The sequence below is a fragment of the Toxorhynchites rutilus genome, chromosome 3 (genome assembly GCF_029784135.1).
Source record: "Toxorhynchites rutilus septentrionalis strain SRP chromosome 3, ASM2978413v1, whole genome shotgun sequence".
In the NCBI taxonomy this organism is placed as follows: Eukaryota; Metazoa; Arthropoda; class Insecta; order Diptera; family Culicidae; genus Toxorhynchites; species Toxorhynchites rutilus.
The window spans coordinates 55,845,273-55,866,115 of record NC_073746.1 but is presented as its reverse complement, the minus strand read 5'-3'; the positions used below and the strand labels follow the sequence as shown (position 1 = coordinate 55,866,115).

The 20,843-nt window shown below is 38.1% G+C and overlaps 1 protein-coding gene across 2 annotated transcripts in view; it reads right to left on the bottom strand.

The window, feature by feature from the left end:
* LOC129777299 (neuroendocrine protein 7B2) overlaps positions 1-18,025 on the bottom strand; it is a 37,449-nt gene extending 19,424 nt beyond the window's left edge. The window contains exon 1 of one of the 2 annotated variants that reach the window (XM_055783516.1): positions 17,870-18,025. Coding sequence is in view for 1 of the 2 variants with exons in the window: in XM_055783512.1 (XP_055639487.1) it covers positions 17,541-17,593 (53 nt within the window). In the remaining variant the exon portion in view is untranslated. Of the gene's footprint in view, positions 1-17,540; positions 17,802-17,869 lie in introns of those variants that run through there. The other variant, XM_055783512.1, reaches the window with a different exon arrangement.
* Between the last annotated feature and the right edge of the window lie 2,818 nt (positions 18,026-20,843).

The window sequence follows — 20,843 nt, the reverse complement described above, 5'->3', positions numbered from 1 at the left end:
TTACTTCTATTTTATATTAAAAAATTGAAAAAAATATTTAAAAAATACATATTTTTTGATATCGCAAATTAAAATTTTATTTTGTAAATAAAAAAAGAGTACTAATTTTTCTTCTCAGTGTATATTTTTTTCAAATTAAGCCAACAATACTCTATAACTCTTTCTAACACACTATTTCGGTACGACTCATATATTTTGAAATTTATATCAAAGATTTCTCTTACTAAAATCGATACTACCTTTTCAAAAGTTACGCTTGAGTCAAAAAATGAACCATAATGATGTATTCGGAAAAGTTGTTGGAAATTATAAGCAAATTCATAAAATTTCATGAACATGATGGTATAACATGACAAACATATTTAAAGGGCCTATTTACTATTAAATAGACAATAAATTACAAATATATTTTTAAATATCTCGAGAAAGGCTACATGTAGAAGGAGATTGATAATAACCTTTTTTGTTTTAAATCACATCAGGATTCATAATTTGTGATTAAAAATTACTGCTAACATACAAAAACTCGAAGTTTCGAAAATTCCTAAAAATTCGATGTTCCACAAAGTTCGTCAAAAATAATTTTACTATCTTGGGCACATTTTTTGAATTTTCTACATGACTTCTATTTTGTATGAAAAAAATAAAAAAAAAAATAAAAAATATGTATTTTGGATATTGCAAATTGAATTTTTATTTTGTAAATAAAAAAAGAGTACAATTTTTTTTCTCAGTGTACATTTTTTTCATATTCAACCATCAATACTCTATAACTCTTTCTAAGACACTAAAGGGTGTGTCACATCAAATTGCATCACGGAAAAAACGCTGTAGAAATTTAATTTTTAGGAATTATATCTTCAGCTTTCGCTTATAATCAGATAAGAGTGTATAGATCACGTTGGCCATGCTTCACTGTCAATTTTTCGTAAATTTGGAAAAATGTCGTCGAACGAAAAAGAGCGTCGTGAATTAATCCTGTGCACTCATTTCGAGAATCCGGAGTTGTCACATCGGGACATCGGTAAGATGCTGGGAATCGTCCAATCCACGGTCAGCAGAGTACTAAAACGATACTTCGAGAGCCTAACCATCGACCGAAAGGTGAAGAACGGCAAAAATGGATGCTCCGTCAGTGAAAAAGATCACAAGCGCGTAGTTAAGCAGTTTAGACGTGATCCGAGATGTTCGGTCCGGGATGTCGCCAATAAGCTGAATTTGCCAAGTTCATTCGTCCAGCGGACCAAGCAGCGGGAGGGCCTGCGTACATACAAGGTTCAGAAGGCTCCTAACCGCGACGAAAGGCAAAACATGGTGGGGGAGACGCGAGCCCGGAAGCTGTACACCGAAATGCTGACGAAGCCGCATTGCCTGGTAATGGACGACGAAACCTACGTCAAAGCGGACTTTCGTCAGCTGCCGGGCCTGTTGTTCTTCTCCGCAGAGGACAAATTCAGCGTTCCGGAGGAGATTCGCAAGCAGAAATTATCCAAGTTTGCCAAAAAGTACATGGTGTGGCAAGCGATCTGCTCTTGCGGAAAGCGGAGCGCCCCCTTCGTGATAACCGGCACGGTAAACGGGCAGGTTTACCTTAAGGAGTGCCTACAGAAGCGCTTACTACCACTATTGAAGCAGCACGAGGGCCCGACCATCTTCTGGCCGGATCTCGCTTCGTGCCACTATTCAAAGGACGTGTTGGAGTGGTACGAAGCCAACGGGGTCACCTTCGTGCCAAAGGAAATGAACCCGCCCAACGCGCCAGAGCTTCGCCCAATAGAGAAATATTGGGCGATTATGAAGCAGGCCCTCCGGAAGAACCCAAAAGTTGTCAAATCGGAGGCGGACTTCAAGAGAAAATGGATTTCTGTTCAAAAAAACTACAACCTGACGTTGTGCAGAACCTTATGGACGGGGTAAAGGGGAAGGTGCGAGCATGCGGGCTTGGGCTCGAAGTATGAATAAAAAGAAAATGCCAAAAGTTGTTTAATAGTTTTTTATTTACTGTCTAAAATTTTCAAAAGGATCGGTCTACTGGGCGAATTTCTACAGCGTTTTTTCCGTGATGCAATTTGATGTGACACACCCTTTATTTCGGTACGACTCATAGTTTTTGAGAAATAAATTATCAAAGATTTCTCTTACTAAAATCAATACGCCCTTTTCAAAAGTTACGCTTGAGTGAAAAAATTCCCAGTTGCTGTGAAAAACTCATATTTCCTCCAACCCAAACGGAATACACACTTTCATTGGAATCAAAAATACAAGTTTTTAAAATCTGCATCTTTAGCACGATTTCATTTGGAGTTGCTGTGTATTTAAAATAAGAAAATATGGGTCTAATAATTCGGCTGGCTAATGGTTGGAATGTGTGGCACTGCGCCTTCCAAAATTGAACTTTCCCACAGATCTCCTCCAACATTTAAATTACAAATGTTTCATCGCATTTCACACTTGGTGAAATTCAATTATCCGAGATCCCAAACCCTCTTTAACCACAGGTCATAAATTGTTTATCACCCACCAAAGAATTTATGACCGCAGAAACAACATTCCCACCAAAGATCAGATTCTGGAGCCCCTATTCATTAAACCATGTCATGACTTTCCGGATTTTATGAATTGATGCCAAATGACCCAACTATCACGGTGTTTTTGATGTTGAGTTGAATTTCTTTCTATCAGAAAAGTTCTCCTGGATTTTTTAAGGTTGAGGAAAAAAAATATTTTTTTCATTCTCAAAAAATTTCATTTTAGATGTAACAGAGCCGGATTTTTAATCGTGTTTTTAATTTTCAGGGTAAGAGTGCATATGATACATTATACAGTAACCATTTAGGTGTAAGCGATCTTCATTCGACCGTGGATCGATTTTCATCTATAATGATTGATGCGTGGACGTAGTTTTTCTATAACAACACAAATGTGTTGTTATAGAAAACGTGTTCTTTGATACTATCGAGGCAATGCCGGAGCCGCGGGTAATCTTAGGTGATTTTAACTCCCATGGAACAGCATGGGGATCTACGATGACAACCGTGCCACTTTGATTTATGATCTGTGCGACAACTTCAAATTGACAGTTTTGAATACTGGGGAAGCAACCAGAATAGCCAACCCTCCTGCACGGGCAAGCATGCTAGACATATCTCTATGCTCTTCTTCGTTATCCCTGGATTGCATGTGGAAGGTAATCCAAGATCCCCACGGTAGTGATCACCTACCAATAATTTTATCGATCGCTAATGAATCAAGCTCTCGTGAGTCAGTCAATATTTCGTATGACCTCACGAAGAATATTGACTGGAGAACATTTGCGGAAATAATATCTGAAGCAATTGTTTCAATGCATGAACTTCCTCCACTCGAAGAGTATAACTTTATATCGAGTTTGATTTACGAAAGCGCACTTCAAGCTCAAAAGAAACGTGTACCGGCTACCACTTTCCGACGTCGTCCTCCATCACTTTGGTGGGACAAGGAATGTTCAAAGGTCTACCTTGAAAAATCATCTGCTTTCAAAAAATTCAGGAAAACTGGATTAGTGAAATGGTTTCTACAGTACCAAGCTCTAGAAGCCAAACTAAAAGGTTTGATTAAAGCAAAAAAGCGTGGATATTGGCGGAAGTTCGTCAATGGTTTGTCAAGGGAGACCGCTATGAGCACTCTTTGGTATACGGCTAGGAAAATGCGTGGCTGGAACCATACAAACGAAAGTGAGGAATACTCTGACCGTTGGATTTTTAACTTTGCAAGGAAGGTTTGCCCCGACACCGTTCCTGCACAAAACGTCGTACGCGACATTCCACTTCAAAGCGATTATGAGAATTTTTCGATGGTGGAATTCTCAATTGCCCTTCTCTCATGTAACAATTCAGCTCCGGGGTCGGACAAGATTAAATTCAACTTGTTGAAGAATCTTCCCGACTTGGCAAAACAGCGTTTGCTGAACTTGTTCAACAAGTTTCTGGAGCTGAATATTGTCCCGCATGACTGGAGACAAGTGAGAGTGATAGCCATACGGAAACCCAACAAGCCGGCTTGCGATCACAACTCGTATAGGCCGATTGCAATGTTATCCTGTATTCGTAAATTGTTAGAGAAAATGATTCTACTTCGTTTGGACAAGTGGGTCGAAACGAACAATTTGCTGTCAAATACGCAGTTTGGCTTCCGCCGAGGTAGAGGGACAAATGATTGTCTCGCGCTGCTATCTTCTGAAATCTCGCAAAGAACAAATGGCTTCCGTTTTTCTCGATATCAAAGGGGCATTTGATTCAGTTTCCATGGAAATTCTCTCAGAGAAGCTTCATAATCGTGGACTTTCACCAATTCTTAACAATTTCCTGTACAATTTACTGTCAGAAAAGCACATGATTTTCTCTCATGGCAGCTCGAAATCTTCTCGTTACAGTTTTATGGGCCTACCACAAGGCTCCTGCCTGAGCCCCCTCTTGTACAGTTTTTACGTCAATGATATGGATGATTGTCTAACTAGAGACTGCACGCTGAGACAACTTGCAGACGATGGAGTTATTTCCATCACGGGTACTAATCCCGTCGTTCTGCAAAAGTCGTTGCAAGATACCCTGAACAATCTGTTCACGTGGGCCCTCAAGCTGGGTATCGAATTCTCTACGGAGAAAACTGAAATGGTCGTTTTTTCTAGGAAGCACGAACCCGCCCAATTCCAGCTTCACCTATCCGGCAAAACGATCCAACACTCTATGTTTTTCAAATACCTGGGTGTATATTTTGATTCTAAGTGTACCTGGGGGAGACACATTGCGTATTTGAAACAGAAATGCCAGCAAAGAATCAATTTTCTCCAAACAATTACCGGAACATGGTGGGGTGCCCATCCAGGAGACCTCATTCAGTTGTACAAAACAACGATATTATCAGTGTTAGAATATGGCAGTTTTTGCTTCCGATCAGCTGCCAAGATTCATATTCTCAAGCAGGAGAGAATACAATATCGTTGCTTGCGTATAGCCATAGGGTGTTTGCATTCGACACATACGATGAGTCTCGAAGTTTTGGCAGGAGTACCCCCGCTTACTCTTCGGTTCACAGAATTATCATACAGATTTCTCATCCGTTGCAAGATCATGAATCCATTGGTAATTGATAACTTCGAAGATCTACTCCAACTGACTCCTCAGTCAAGTTTTATGGCTTTATACCATGAGTACCTTACACACGACGTGCATCCTTCACCAGGCATCTCCAACCAAGTTTGCTTCCCATACTTCTGCAATTCCTCTGTCATTTTTTATCTGTCCATGCGACAAAAAATTCATGGAATCCCAGATCACCTACGCTCCGATTCTATTCCGCCGATATTTTCGGCAGAATATGGGAAAGTTAGATCTGATAAAATGTTCTTTACTGACGGTTCATTCATAAACGGATCCACTGGCTTCGGCATCTTCAATGAAAATTCCAGTGCCTCTTTCAAACTCAAAGATCCTTGTTCCGTGTATGTCGCTGAACTGGGTGCGATATATTACGCATTAGGGATCATTGAAACATTGCCCATCGACCACTATTTTATTTTTTCAGACAGTCTCAGCTCAATAGAGGCAATCCGCTCAATGAAAGTTGATAAACGCTCATCTTATTTCCTAACAAGAATAAGACAACTATTGAGTGTTTTGGTCGAAAAATTATTCACGATTACCTTAGCATGAGTTCCCTCTCATTGCTCGATTCCGGGGAATGAGAAAGCGGACTCGCTAGCTAAGGTGGGCGCTTTAGAAGGCACACTTTTTGAAAGGCAAATTACTTATAATGAATTTTTCCACATTCCTCGTCAGTACACGCTCGTAAGTTGGCAGCGCATGTGGAGTGGAGATGAGTTCGGTCGTTGGTTACACACGATTATCCCTAAGGTCTCGACGAGTGCATGGTTCAAGGGATTGAATGTAGGTCGTGATTTCATTAGTGTGATATCTCGGCTTATGTCCAATCACTACAACCTAAACGCGCATCTCTATCGTATTGGGCTCGCAGCAAACAATCTTTGTGATTGTGGCGATGGCTATCACGACATCGAGCATGTTGTCTGGTCGTGTATCCGATTCCATGCTGCTCGCTCTCAGCTCTCCAGAGCACTGAGAGCACAAGGCAGACAATCGGATATCCCCGTCCGGGATATCTTAGGTAGCCGCGATCTTGATCTTCTGCTTCATCTATACCTGTTCCTCAGAAACGCCAATGTCAACGTTTAATGATGTTTCCTTCGTTGTGTCCCTGTTTCATATCCATCCTATCCGATCTATAAACTTTTACTTAGTTGCGGCAATACATACACACACTCTTTACAGATACACGGGCCAAAGGTTGTGCAGTCCACTGATGATTCAACAAGAGCCAAAGGTTGTACCGCTCATGACAACTCTACACGAGCTGATGATTGCGCCGGCTAACGACCATTCTATCCTGGATTCCTCGAGTCGAGAAAGACGCACCACGCTAGATATGGGGTACAGACTAGGGGGGCGTTGCTGATTAATGGTCAGCTGCATCCCAATAGGAAGTATCCCGTGTCGGGCACACGTACAGAGCATCGAAGACTGCGACATACCAATTATGAGAACACTTGTAATACTAACCTCGAGTCAACCGCGAGTAATCGGTTACATATTACTAACATAGTCTAAGCAAACATTGTCAAAATATTGAACTCCCGGCCCCGTTAGGCTGACGCCATATGAGCCTTAATAAAATATATATTTTGGAAAAAAAAAAAAAAACACAAATATAGTCGATTGAGGACCCTGAGATTTGGACTTACGATCGATCGCCTAACCAATGTGGCTACGAAGACCCCCTTTACTAAGGGGTTAGCTAGAATAAAATTTTCTTGGTCCATTAGTAAATAATTAAATTTTCATATAAATTATTTTAATTTAAATTCAAATAAAAATAATAAATACTGCCATTCCATTATTCCATCAGTCCATTTGTGAATATATATATATATATATATATATATATATATATATATATATATATATATATATATATATATATATAAGTTAACACCCACATCCCCATGTACTACACGAACAGATCAACTAACCACCGAACAACAGCGGTGACCCACTTCCAATAGAGCTAACGCATCAGTTCTCCGGGCGACACATGAACAAACAGCGCATCATCATTGACGGCGCATCGACCTGAATATTTGCACCGTCAACATCATCGATACCAACGACCCATCGAAACATCGACCTATCGTTCGATACACAATCCTAAGGCTCAGCGCTTTGGCCAGGTCGAAGTCCACCACGATCGAGCTCACCGGAACCAAACTGGAGAATCAGCATAACCGTACGCCGCGTTAGGGAACTCAGCTCAGGCTAATTAGTAAGGAATAAAGTCAGTCATAATTCGATGTTCAAGTGAGGTAGTTCGTTTATAATTTTTTAAAAACCTTCCCAAAGGCCTAACTTCTTTAACTGGCGCAGTCGGTAGGATGCGATTACCGCTCAAGTGTTTCGAAATAGATATGAAATAGTGATCGAATTGATTAAGTGCAGAACAATATCGGATTAACAGAAAATAGAAATAATCTAGTGCAAAGTGAAGTTTAACTGAATAACGAGAAAAAGAGGCCCAAATACAAAAGACAATACGTGTGCTTCGAAAAAGACTTGAACATTACTAATGTTTGTTTCAAAGAAGAAATTTATCAGATCAATCAATGAAGGTGCTATCGGGAAGAACCACTCTGCGAATATTAGTTTTATTCTCCATGTAAGTAATTCTCCACAATTATTATCTTATACCTTCTATATAACTAAAGTTAAAACACCCAATGTGGCAGAATTGATATCTGCATAAATATTAATAATATCATTATCAAAAGAAATTAAACGTATGTGCAAGTAGACCACCTCGCGTAGCGAGTAACTAGTGTGTAACAAACAGAGAGCATATCTGTAGTTCCACTAGTGCGGAAAGTTCTTATCAGACCATCCAACGGTGAAGTGCTAATCTCACACCGCGTAGGAGACTGATCGCATAGCAGAGTGAATATCTGTGGTAGATGCGATCGGTACAATAAGATTTCCCCCGGTCGAAAGCACAGTGTCTACACAGCAGAGAGAATATCTGCGCCGTGTGTAGCCAGCCGCGTTTAGATTGTAAAAAACAATCGCCATATAAAATATCGCGTTTAGATTTAAGATCTGCGCCGTGTGTAGCCAGCCGCGTTTAGATTGTAAGAAACAATCGCCATATAAAATATCGCGTTTAGATTTAAGAAAATTCTAAAGAAAAACTAATCAAATTTCTTCACCCCCGAGATATAGGATTTGATGGACCGTTTCCATCCCTATAATTTAAGAAATCGAGAAATGAACACGGAAATGAACAATTCTCCTAACCCAATACCTCCTCCTCCACCTCAACCGAATCCTTTACTACCCCCTAGACAGAACATGAATCGAATTGAAGAAACAAACAGAATATTCGAACAGGCTGAAAAGATTACGAAATCTCTCCAAACACCCCAAGCGGTGAGAGAACTGCAACCATTCGACGGCAATCCCGTTAAGTTGCATAGTTTCATTAGGTCCGTCGAACATTTTATGCCATTCATGGAACCTATTAAAAATACACCTTTCGAGCAAATTTGGCTTCAAGCTATAAGAAGCAAAATAATTAATGAAGCGGACCAAGTCCTAGAAACTTATGGAACTTCTCTCAACTGGGATGAGATTAAAGCAAATCTCATCGCTTATTATAATGATAAACGTGACTCAGTCACACTTACCCGCGAGCTGTTTCAACTTCAGCAAAACGGATCAGTTGAACAATTTTTTGGACAAGTACAAAATCTTCTATCCTTACTAATTAATAATACTAATATTTCTCCAAGAGAAGAGAATATTAAAAATGATAGAAACTCGACGCATAAGGAAAATGCTCTACAGGTTTTCCTAGCAGGGCTGAAAGAGCCGATTGGAGGGAACGTGCGTGCACGTCAACCCAGAAATATAAAACAAGCATTTGATGCTGCGGTAGAAGAACGTAACTATCAAAGTCGTACGGGCTTAAGTAAACCGACTTTAACACCACGTTTACCCAAACCAATACATTTTTATCCTCAATTACAAACTCGTCAACCGATGTTTAATCATCGACCATTTATTCCCCGTCAACCATATCAATCATATCAGCATGAAAGTATTCCAACCAGACCAAACTTTACGCCTCGTTTTCCAGCTCCACCTCAGGGCAATAATACCAACAATGGACAACTTCGGAAAGCATTACCGAGTCCAATGAATGCTGATAAATCCATTCGCTCTAAATATGTAAATTACGTTAATAGACCACCGCATAATTATAATGCAAGAAGCCAATTCTTTCCTGCTGTCCCACCGAGACCAGCACGGATAACGGAATTAAGAAATATTGAACAAACTCAACAAAACGCTCAAGAGTATCAATACGAGTATCAATGTTATCCCTTGGCAAGTTATCACCACGATTACTACCCAACGCCAATGGATAATTATTCATACGAAGAAGACCATTCAGAAATACATTTAGAAAATGAGCAAGAAACTTCCAATGAGACCTACGAACAAGAAACTTCTAGCGAAGCAGTCGATAACCTAAATTTTCAACTGGAAAGCACATCCCATTTCCCCAGGTAAACTCAAAAAATTTCATCCCTTACATGGAAATTCCCACACGTCAAGGGTTTGGATTGAAATTATTGATAGATACGGGAGCTAACAAAAATTATTTATGCCCCCGATTTGTGAAAAAATCCTTTGCGCTGCCTACACCAACTGTTGTCTCCAACATCTCAGGCACTCACAAAATTGAACGATATGTCGACTTCAATCCATTTCCCGACTTAACTGATAAATCGTTCAAATTTCATATTTTTGATTTTCATAATTTTTTCCACGGCCTTATTGGGTATGAAACGCTTCAGGAACTTAAAGCGAAGATTGAAACAGATGACAATTCCATAACCATATTAGGAACAAAACTTCAGATGCTCAGAAAACATCCAGAACCTTTCTCAAAGGAAATTTCAAGAGAAACCATTCATAATATAGAGATACCAGTTTCCGAGCAATCAGGTGATTTTTTACTAGAAGATGATCTCGAAATCAATACAAACCTTTTCATATGTGCTGGTTTATACCAAGCAGTAGGTCATAAAGCCATTGTCAGTCTCAAGAACAGTTCAACTGAGAATCAAACACTTTCATTAGATTATCCACTTGAGATCACTCTTAATAACTTTGAATGCTTGGTTGAGCAAAACGAATTCAATTTTTTGGAAGCTCGTCCTGACAGATTCAGAAAACTTATGGACCAACTTCGTCTGGATCATTTAAACAGAGAAGAGAAAAATAGTTTGATCAATGTCATTGAGGAAAATCAAGATATTTTTCACCTCGACAACGAACCCCTTACAGCTACTAATGTTGTGAAACATAAAATTTTGACCCATGATGAGATACCTGTGTATCAGAAAAGCTATAGGTATCCTCATTGCCATAAAGAGGAAGTCGGCAAACAAATTCAGAAAATGCTTGATGAAAACATAATTCGTCCTTCTACGTCACCATGGAATTCACCCATTTGGGTCGTTCCGAAGAAAGCGGATGCTGCAGGTATTCAAAAATGGAGAATCGTCGTTGATTACAGAAAGCTCAATGCTAAAACTGTGGATGATAAATTCCCCATACCGAATATCACGGATATCCTAGATAAATTAGGGAGAAGTAAATATTTTACAACCCTAGATTTAGCTTCGGGATTCCACCAAATTCTGATGGAAAAAGACGATATTCAAAAAACTGCATTTTCAACTGAGAACGGCCACTACGAATATCTAAGAATGCCATTCGGGCTGAAAAACGCCCCGGCAACATTTCAGAGAACAATGAATGCTGTGCTGGTAGGCCTAGCCGGATTTATCTGCCTAGTGTATATGGACGATATCATTGTATTCAGCAGCAGTTTACAAGAACACTGCAACAACTTAAATAAAATTTTCGCTGCTCTTAAAAAAGCCAACTTAAAAATACAGCTCGACAAAAGTGAATTTTTGAAGAAAGAGGTCTCCTTCCTCGGTCACGTGGTGAATGAAGAAGGTGTAAAACCAAACCCAGAAAAAATTGAAGTTATCCAAAATTGGCCAATTCCCAAAACCGAGAAGGACATTAAATCCTTCTTAGGAACACTGGGATACTATAGAAAATTCATAAAGGATTTCAGCCGGATAACGAAACCGCTAACACAATGTCTTCGGAAAAATGAGAAAGTAGAACATACTCCAGAATTTCTAAAAGCATTCAACAAGTGCAAACAGATACTTTCTAGCAGCGCTATTCTAATACACCCAGATTTCGAAAAAACCTTCATATTGACAACAGATGCATCCAAATACGCAATAGGAGCTGTTCTCTCACAAGGTCCAATCGGAAGAGATAAACCTGTTGCTTTTGCATCGAGAACACTCAGTCAAACCGAAGAAAAGTACTCCACTATTGAGAAGGAGTTACTAGCTATTTATTGGGCAACCAAATATTTCCGACCGTACCTTTTCGGAAATAAATTCATTTTATACACAGATCACAAGCCGCTTACTTGCGCCGTGAACTTGAAAGATCCATCAAGTAAAATTGCCAGATGGATGATTGCTTTAATGGACTATTCCTACGATATAAGATATCGTGCCGGAAAACAAAATGTCGTTGCCGATGGCCTCTCTAGAATTCCCCAAAATTTAAATCTGAATGAAGAACAAAATGATTCTTCATCAGACGCTGCTACGCAACATTCGGCAGACACCGACGACTCGGAATTTATCGCATGTACCGAAAAACCGGTAAACACTTTTTCCAATCAGATCATTTTGAAAATAGATGGAACTGAGAGTGAGACCACCGGAGAACAAGTTTTTCCCAAAGTCCTAAGACACACGTTTACAAAAGTGAATTTTGGTGTACCAATATTACTAAGAATATTCAAAGAATTCATGGATCCTAAAAGAGTAAATTGCATTTACTGCCCAGAAAATCTCATCAACACCCTTCAAATTGTGTATAAAAACTATTTTTCTCGCGTCAAAACGTTTAAAGTAGTTATTTCACAAAAGTTCTTAATTGACTTAAAAACTGAAGAAGAACAGAATGAAGTCATAAATACAACACATACAAGAGCTCACAGAGGCATCGAAGAAAATCTGATGGCTATCAGCCAGAAATTCTACTTCCCGAACATGAAAAGGAAAGTTAGAACACACGTCACATTGTGCAATACGTGTAAAACTGCTAAATATGAGCGACATCCTTATAAATTGAACCTAGCCCAAACTCCAATACCTAAAAAGCCGCTAGACATAGTTCATGTTGATATATTCATATGTCAACCAAACACGTTCATATCCGTGGTAGACAAATTATCGAAGTTCGGAATGCTTTTTCCAATTAAATCGAGATCGATTCCTGACGTCCGTTCAGGACTGACAAAATTCTTCTCAACATATGGGATACCCAGACTTTTGGTCAGTGACAATGAACCAGCACTAAAGTCTGTTGAAGTAAGAGGCATGTTAGAAGAACTAGGAATTGAAACATATTTCACACCATCTAATAAAAGCGAAGTGAATGGAATCGTTGAACGATTTCACTCAACAATTGCAGAAATGTTTCGCTGTTGTAGATCGAAACATGAGGGATTAAGTAAGAAAGAGTTGTTTAGAGTCACTGTAGCACTTTATAACGACACTATTCACTCTTCAACCAAGATGCGACCCAAAGAAGTATTCTTTGGAATAAAAGAGGGAGAGGTGAGACCGAGTAACATTGAAGAAATTGTTAGGAAAAGGAATGAAATATACAATGAAGCAACATTAGCTCTCATTAAAAAACAAAAACAAGATTTACAGCACCACAACAAAAACAAGGAAGCTGACCCATCACTGGAAGTGGACGAAACTGTATACGTCGCGCGCCAAGGGGTCAAAAGTAAAACAAAGGATAAGTATAAACGATATCAAATCGCAAGAGATAACACAAAAACCTTCCAAGATCAGAATGGAAGAACGATACATAAAACAAAAATAAGACGTCAAAGAAAATGACGTCTCGAAACCCAAAGTAGTACTCACATATTTCTCTATTCCAGATTAGCCCTTGATGTTACAGCAGAAGTGACGATAACAGACCTCTCACGACATGATGGAATAATAGCATTTAGCGAGAGAGAAGCGAAGATTATCACATCTCAACATTTCCATCTCCACATCGTGGATTTGGAAAAGTTCGAAAGTAGTTTCACCAACCTCCAGTATACGTTACACCAGTTCGAACGACAAAATTTCACGAAACCATACCTTAAAACATTGGACATTAGGATGAAACAAATTTCCGACAATTACAAACAGTTGAAACCCATACACCGACAGAAACGAGGACTCTTAAACCCATTAGGAACGTTTATCAAATCATTGACCGGCAATTTAGACGACGACGATTTACAATTAATCCGACAAACGATAGAAAATTCAAAAACCAAAACCAACACACTTATTGACAACAACAACCGACAAATCAGAATCAATCAGGAATTCGAAGCTAAAATTAACAATTTAATTAGCCACGTAAATGAAAACCAAATTGAGGTTTTAAGAAGAATATCGAGAATTGCCAATAACGTAAACACAGAATATGAAAATCATTTAAAAGGAATAGTTCACGATCTATTTTTCAATCTAGATCTACTAAACAACCAACTAAGAGACATTTTTGAAATTGTACAACTATCGAAAATAGGGATTTTATCTAGGGCAATATTAAACAATAATGAAACAGAGTTTGTACTAGAAAAGTTAGAAGAACAAAATATTCACATTAACAATATTGACCAAATTTATGAATTTCTTAGTATAGAAACACATCATGAAAGTACAAAAACAATATTTGTGATCAAGATCCCAATATTTATGTCAGAAAAGTTCCAATATATTAGATTTGAAACATTACCAAGAAAAAACAGAATTATATCGACACCCTACAACTCAGCTGTTCTGAGTAAAACACTGACACTAGGAATAAATAACGAATGTACAATTGTTGAAAATTATAGAATTTGCCAAAGACAGGAGCTCACGAATTTAACAGGCGACGGTTGTATCGACAACGCATTAAGAGGAATCAACGCATCTTGCCCCTACGAGGAACATCGCATCGGAATGGACATTAAGCCTATCGACGACCACACGCTGATCGTGAGAAACGCTGATAAATCCGTTCTTCTGGATTCAAATTGCAACATCAAATCGAGACAGATAACGGGAACTCTACTGATCAAATATCCAAACTGCTCTGTTTCAATCAATGGAAGCAAATACGACGACAAGAGGACAATTAATCATCACGAGATCAGAACTATTTCAACAATTGGAGTGAACTTTCAGCCAACAGTAATCTTCAACCAACCTGATCTGCAACAAGTAAACCTGCTTAGAATTGAAAACCGAGACCACATCCATAAACTGCAAAGAGACCACATAACACTGCAACATACTACGATTGGATTCCTGATTCCACTCGCAGCCATGATCATAGGATTGGCAATCATGAGCCTGAAGAAACATATTGGAGTATACACCACACCACGAAATGTATCAACAGAGGTAAAACCCTATGCTAACACAAAAAGCATGACATCTTCCCTCTCCTCAGATCAAACCCAACAAGACAAATCACTAGAAAACCCAGCACAAACAACTTCAACGATACTCGCAGAAGTTCATCTATGCAACAATCAACAACAGCGGTTTCAATTCTAGCAGCCTCATCGAATTGTACCTCCGAAGAAAACAACTTAAGATTCGAGACGAATCTTCATTAGGGAGAGAGTAGTTAACACCCACATCCCCATGTACTACACGAACAGATCAACTAACCACCGAACAACAGCGGTGACCCACTTCCAATAGAGCTAACGCATCAGTTCTCCGGGCGACACATGAACAAACAGCGCATCATCATTGACGGCGCATCGACCTGAATATTTGCACCGTCAACATCATCGATACCAACGACCCATCGAAACATCGACCTATCGTTCGATACACAATCCTAAGGCTCAGCGCTTTGGCCAGGTCGAAGTCCACCACGATCGAGCTCACCGGAACCAAACTGGAGAATCAGCATAACCGTACGCCGCGTTAGGGAACTCAGCTCAGGCTAATTAGTAAGGAATAAAGTCAGTCATAATTCGATGTTCAAGTGAGGTAGTTCGTTTATAATTTTTTAAAAACCTTCCCAAAGGCCTAACTTCTTTAACTTATATATATATATATATATATATATATATATATATATATATATATATATATATATATATATATATATATATATATATATATATATATATATATATATATATATAATTATTTTTATTAAAATTCATATTCAAATTAAATTAAGTATGAAACGAATCTCATGTATACGCATATTTTATCTCTGCTTACGAAAATATTCAGAGTGTATACATAAAGTATTTATTCGGTATGGGAAAGTTGATTTCAATTCGCAATTTCAATTTGAAAATGTTCTTATTCCAGCTGAAAATCTATTATCATTTCCACTCTACAATAACAGAACACGAAGCACCGTCGTCGCAAATTCCAATTGAAAAATAAAGAATTTCAATCGGGCAAACTTCTCACCGCAAAACATATGAGTCAAAGCGGTTTGACATTTACTACAGATGTGCTAGATTCCATACAAAAATTACTTACACAACTAAAATACTATGCAAAATCGCGTTGTTTCTTTCAGAACTTGTAACAGTTTTATGATTTTTATCAATTTTAACAAGTTTTTTTTCTGTCTGTGTTTTCATGTACAATTGAACTCGGTGAAAAAAAAACGAACAAAAAATCTAGCACATCTGTACTGCCGTACTACGCATAGTTGTCCCATTTTCCTAAATCAGCAACTGAGAAAAACGCAACCAAAGTTTTCTACCATATTTGTCTACCAGAAGCTTTAACAATTTCAGTTTTGCAATACACCGGGTTTTTTTCATGAGCAGTAAACTATTGTCTAATGAAATGTGAAAAGTTCCCCTCACTTGAATCGATCAAGCTTGATTTTAAGTTTAAAAATTCATTGTGGGACCGTTATGCCAAGAATATCAACATGGGACAATTGAGCTTGACGTTTTTTTCAAAGCTGGGAACACACAATAACTTTTTTTGTGTTTTTCCGAAAGTTTATGCATAAAAACAACGTTTTACGAAGAAGAGTGAAAATTGTCCGAAAGTTACATGGGACAACGGCAGTGTAGTAAATGTTAAAACATTTTGAATAATGTTATCGATTTTTTTTCGAATTTCACTATTTCTCTTGAATGCTTTTAAATTCTTTCCATCATTCTCATTTGAGTGGAGACGAACACAACGAAATGAAGACAGCTCAAGTTTGACGATCCTTTTTCATGTGTTCATGATGAGTTATACGAAATAACAGAACCTTTCTTCTATATATAAGATTATGGAAATTACACTGTTAATACAAATTCATTCACAAAAAATTCACATTCCAACGAAAGAATGCTACTATTCATACCAGCAAGGAAACTAAGCAACGGATTAGGGACCAAAAACTTAATTTTATGAACAGACTGGCTCGCTTTCCAGACTTCAATCCTGTTGAAAATCTCAGAAGAACCCTTCTACGCAGAATTTACTGAAGGAAGGCGGTACACCACGATTGAAGAGTTCAAGGTTGCAATTTCGGAAAAATGATAAATTATCGAGAATTCCGTTGAGCAAAATTTGGTAAATAGTGTGCCAACACGAATTTTCCAGATTATTAACCGAAATGGCAAGGTTGCCAATTTTTGACAAGTAAATCAGGCAATAGTTTTGAATTTTTCATTGATAACACTTATGAATTTTAAAATGGTCTTATATAAACTGGACAGCTGAAATTATCATATTTAAGCACAATAAATAAACAAACAACTCTTTTGAACGAAATTGACGTTAAATACACTTAATTCTAAGCATTCTTCAATGTATGAATGTATCTTGTTGAAATTCTAACTGTTTGTGTTGCAACGAAACATAATCAGAGTGGTTTTATAGAAGTTGGACAGAGTGTATGTTATCTATGTATTGAAATATCCCAGTAATACTGTTTAAATATCTCATTGTTGTCGGCAATAAATCAGTAACAAAACATAGAAGACAAAAGATGAATGTATATCGGTATCAACGGAAATTCCTGCCATCCCACGCAGGAAGACCGACCTATGAACAAATGTGGCACACTTCTGTCCTTCATCCGATTCAAAGTAAAGTCAGAAGAAGCACTGTGTCGTTTCATTTTTCGCATTCATCATGAGCTATTTCTTTCTTCCGATGTCAACACCGTTGCCTCCTGCTGATGATGGCGCTCCATTCAGTGAAAGATACCTTTATCTTTATCCCCGCACCAGACGATTTCTCACGAACAAAGCAAAGTTAACAAGCTTACCATTTTTCAGCTACCCACGCGTGCTTCAATTCAGGTTGGTTTCCATAATTCATTTCAATTTCTGGAAAAACAACATCATTCAGGATCTTATCTGTAGTGAATAATTCCAGTATCTTTCTTTGATTAAAAAAAAATCAAACACTCTTTTGGTTTGCCAATAACTTTTTTGGCAGCTCAATTCCCACGCTCGCAAATTTTCACTTCATTGATAAACAGCCACCGGAGCCAGTATATCACAATTCTCGAAAGCACGGTAACGCCAACTTCTGCACAAAATTTTCATTTGGAGCACAGTTTACACCGATACAAGTAATTTTCTTTTCACTTACTCTTTTCTCCCTCGGATCTAGACGTTCCTCCGGGTCATCATTCACGATTGCTCGAGCTTATTTGGAAATCATCCTACACACTTAGTTGGGCCCGAATAGTATAATCCGGTTCGGTTGGATGTGAGGGTTCCACAGCTCGGGAAAAGAAAGAAACAGGGATGCGATTGCAGGGATTTCGGGGAGAGTGCGAAGTCGAACCTACACACCGTTAGCAACGCGCAACGCGCAGGATATGACCCTTTCCCGGGGAGCGATTTTATGAATGAAAGCTCTTTTGTTGTTTGGGGGCGAAGCTTTGGCTCTTATGAGCCTCACAAGCGGCATCTATCAGAAACGGACGGATGCTGGGATCACAGAGAAACCATGTCCTTCTTTGATGGAGAGAATTTATGTACTGAGGAATTAATGTTCCCTAACGGTTAATAAACCGTTGAAATGTGGAGGCAAATGAAAGTTTTTCATCAAAGTCTTCATTCTGGGATGAGACAAAAATTAATCACCGATCGAAAATTATGATACACGATAGATACAAGGGATAGTAAATAGAAGCCACCCGGAGTACAATGACATGACCAATTTTCCAGAAGCACTTATTATTAATAGCTAAATCACGTTTTCCAGGAAGGCGTCCGAGACATTACAAACTAAATGTCTTTCGCCTCGATACAGTGAATTGAAAAAAAAAGGGAGAGCAAGCAAAGCCCTAATGCTACCATGAATATCTTTCCATCGTTCTCGGAAGCATGAATAGCTTGCAATGCCGGTGGAATAAAGGAAACGTCAATAACACCCTCAAGGATGACACCAATTAGTTACAATCGTTTGTTTGGCTGGAGGAGAAATATTAGTTGCTAGGTTCATAACGGAGCAGGCAGACATATATCATCTGCCAGAGAATTTTCTTCCAAGAATCGCAACCGGATGGGAAAGAATGAATCTAGCCTTGTTTTTAGGTTATTTTGTTTGCCCAAGGAAGAGGTCTATTTTGTCAATGAAATACACACAATAGTTTAAAGAGAACAGTTCTCGAATTGTCCGTGTAAAATTTAGTTAGTGGAATTGGAGTGTTTTAGTCGGAAATTTTTTATATGAGCGGAACCACTTATCAGTCAGACCAAATGCAATCGAACGCAACATCTGTGGAATATGACTAGTAGGGTATACTTTTTTTATTTGAATGTTTAAAAGTAGGTATTACAGGCCGGACTCGATTATAATATGATTTGATCATATATGATTCGTTATATATAATATTGGACTCGAGTATATACAGTTTGAAGTTTCTTTTAACTTCTATTTTGACTTATTCCAAGAAAAAATGTAATATTTCTACGTTAAGGTTAAGGCTACGAAATTTAATTGGCTATTATACATACAGTGGAGTAAAAATCTTGATTTTTTAAGTTTTTATTTGAGTTCCCAATAGAAATTGTTTATAAAGATATTGCAGCGAAATTAAGAAAGATAGAAGTAGAACGTCAAAGAACAAGTTGTAGAGCGATTAGAGAGCTTGAATTTGGTTGATAGAAACAATCAAATTTTTTTATAAATTTTTGAGATAAAATTAATAATAATACCTTCAAAATCACTATCTTTTCAGGTTTTTCATTTCCAAAATGTTATCAAAATCCACTAATTTCGATGTTTCACAACTACATCCTATACTGAATATTCTCATCTTTCAAATAGAATCTACAGAATCGTCCTACGTAGCGTATTTTTTTTAAAGTAGAGCCAGATTAATTCAAACCGAGCCCGGAACAATAAAAAAATCAATAGCTCGGTAATTGTTGAAATTCGACCATATGCGTAGTAGGATTTTTTCATGTAATATGATCGTGAGAGATTCTGGATAAATTATTTTTTTATGTAAGAAAGGTGTTTTCTGACTCTAAGGGGACCAATCGAAAATTAAATTCATCTTTCATGTTCAAAGCACGGAAAATATATGAACAAAAACAAAGATTTCTGTCTCGATTATATACAACGAAAAGAAATCGGAGACTATATATACTGAATTCCTTCTTTATGCGACTAATGCGTGCGCGATAAAAAAATCACGTAAAAAATCGTGCGTGATTTCGAGCAAATCGGGTAATTTTGAGAGAACCGCATAAAAAAAGATTACCCCATCACCGATGCGCGCTCGTCACAACCACACTCGCACACGCTCTCACGGAATTTGTTTTCTTCTCTTTCTCTTCTCAACGAGGTGACGGTAGGCAGTGCCAAATCGCGTAATTTCAATAAAATCGCGTAATTTCGAGTAAATCGCGAATTTCAAGAGAATAACATTACATCATCATAATATCACGTAAAAAAATTACTTTAAAAAAGAATTCAGTGTATAATCGGGTCCGCCCTGTAACGGGTTTGGCAGCATGAGGCCGTGCGTTGTCATGCTGTAGAATTACTTGTCCAAGACATGACCGCATTGTTGACGTAGAACTACGTTGTTATTTTATTCAAGTTGTTTGTGTATTACTTTAGAAATTATTTAGAATTCTGTGAAAATTTCGTTTTGCACTTTTCTCAAAAGAAACGCTTCTGTTAATATTACTGGCCTCTAGAAAAGTTGCATTACTTTCTCATTCTTGAGATAAGCACAGCTGTCATCCTTAGTGGAGAAAGTTTTGCTCCTGCCAATGAAACCAAATAACATACAAAAATCCAGAGCGTCATTTGCTTTGTTGGTGACTAATTGGTGCCTAATAAACTCTTTCTGTTAATCTCAATAACCTCGAAAAGAGTTGGATTGCTTCATTATGATAAAGATTAGCGCAAATGCCATACTTGTTGGAGGCAGTTTTGCGACTGGCACGCGAACCCAAATAACTCATAACATTCCAGCACGACATTCACGATGGTCCAGCTTGATATTCCCCAAATAATTATATGGCACATAACCTCAACGCCTGCTTCACCATAGCGTCACTCCAATGCATTGATACAATGTCAAAGGTACCAATGAAGA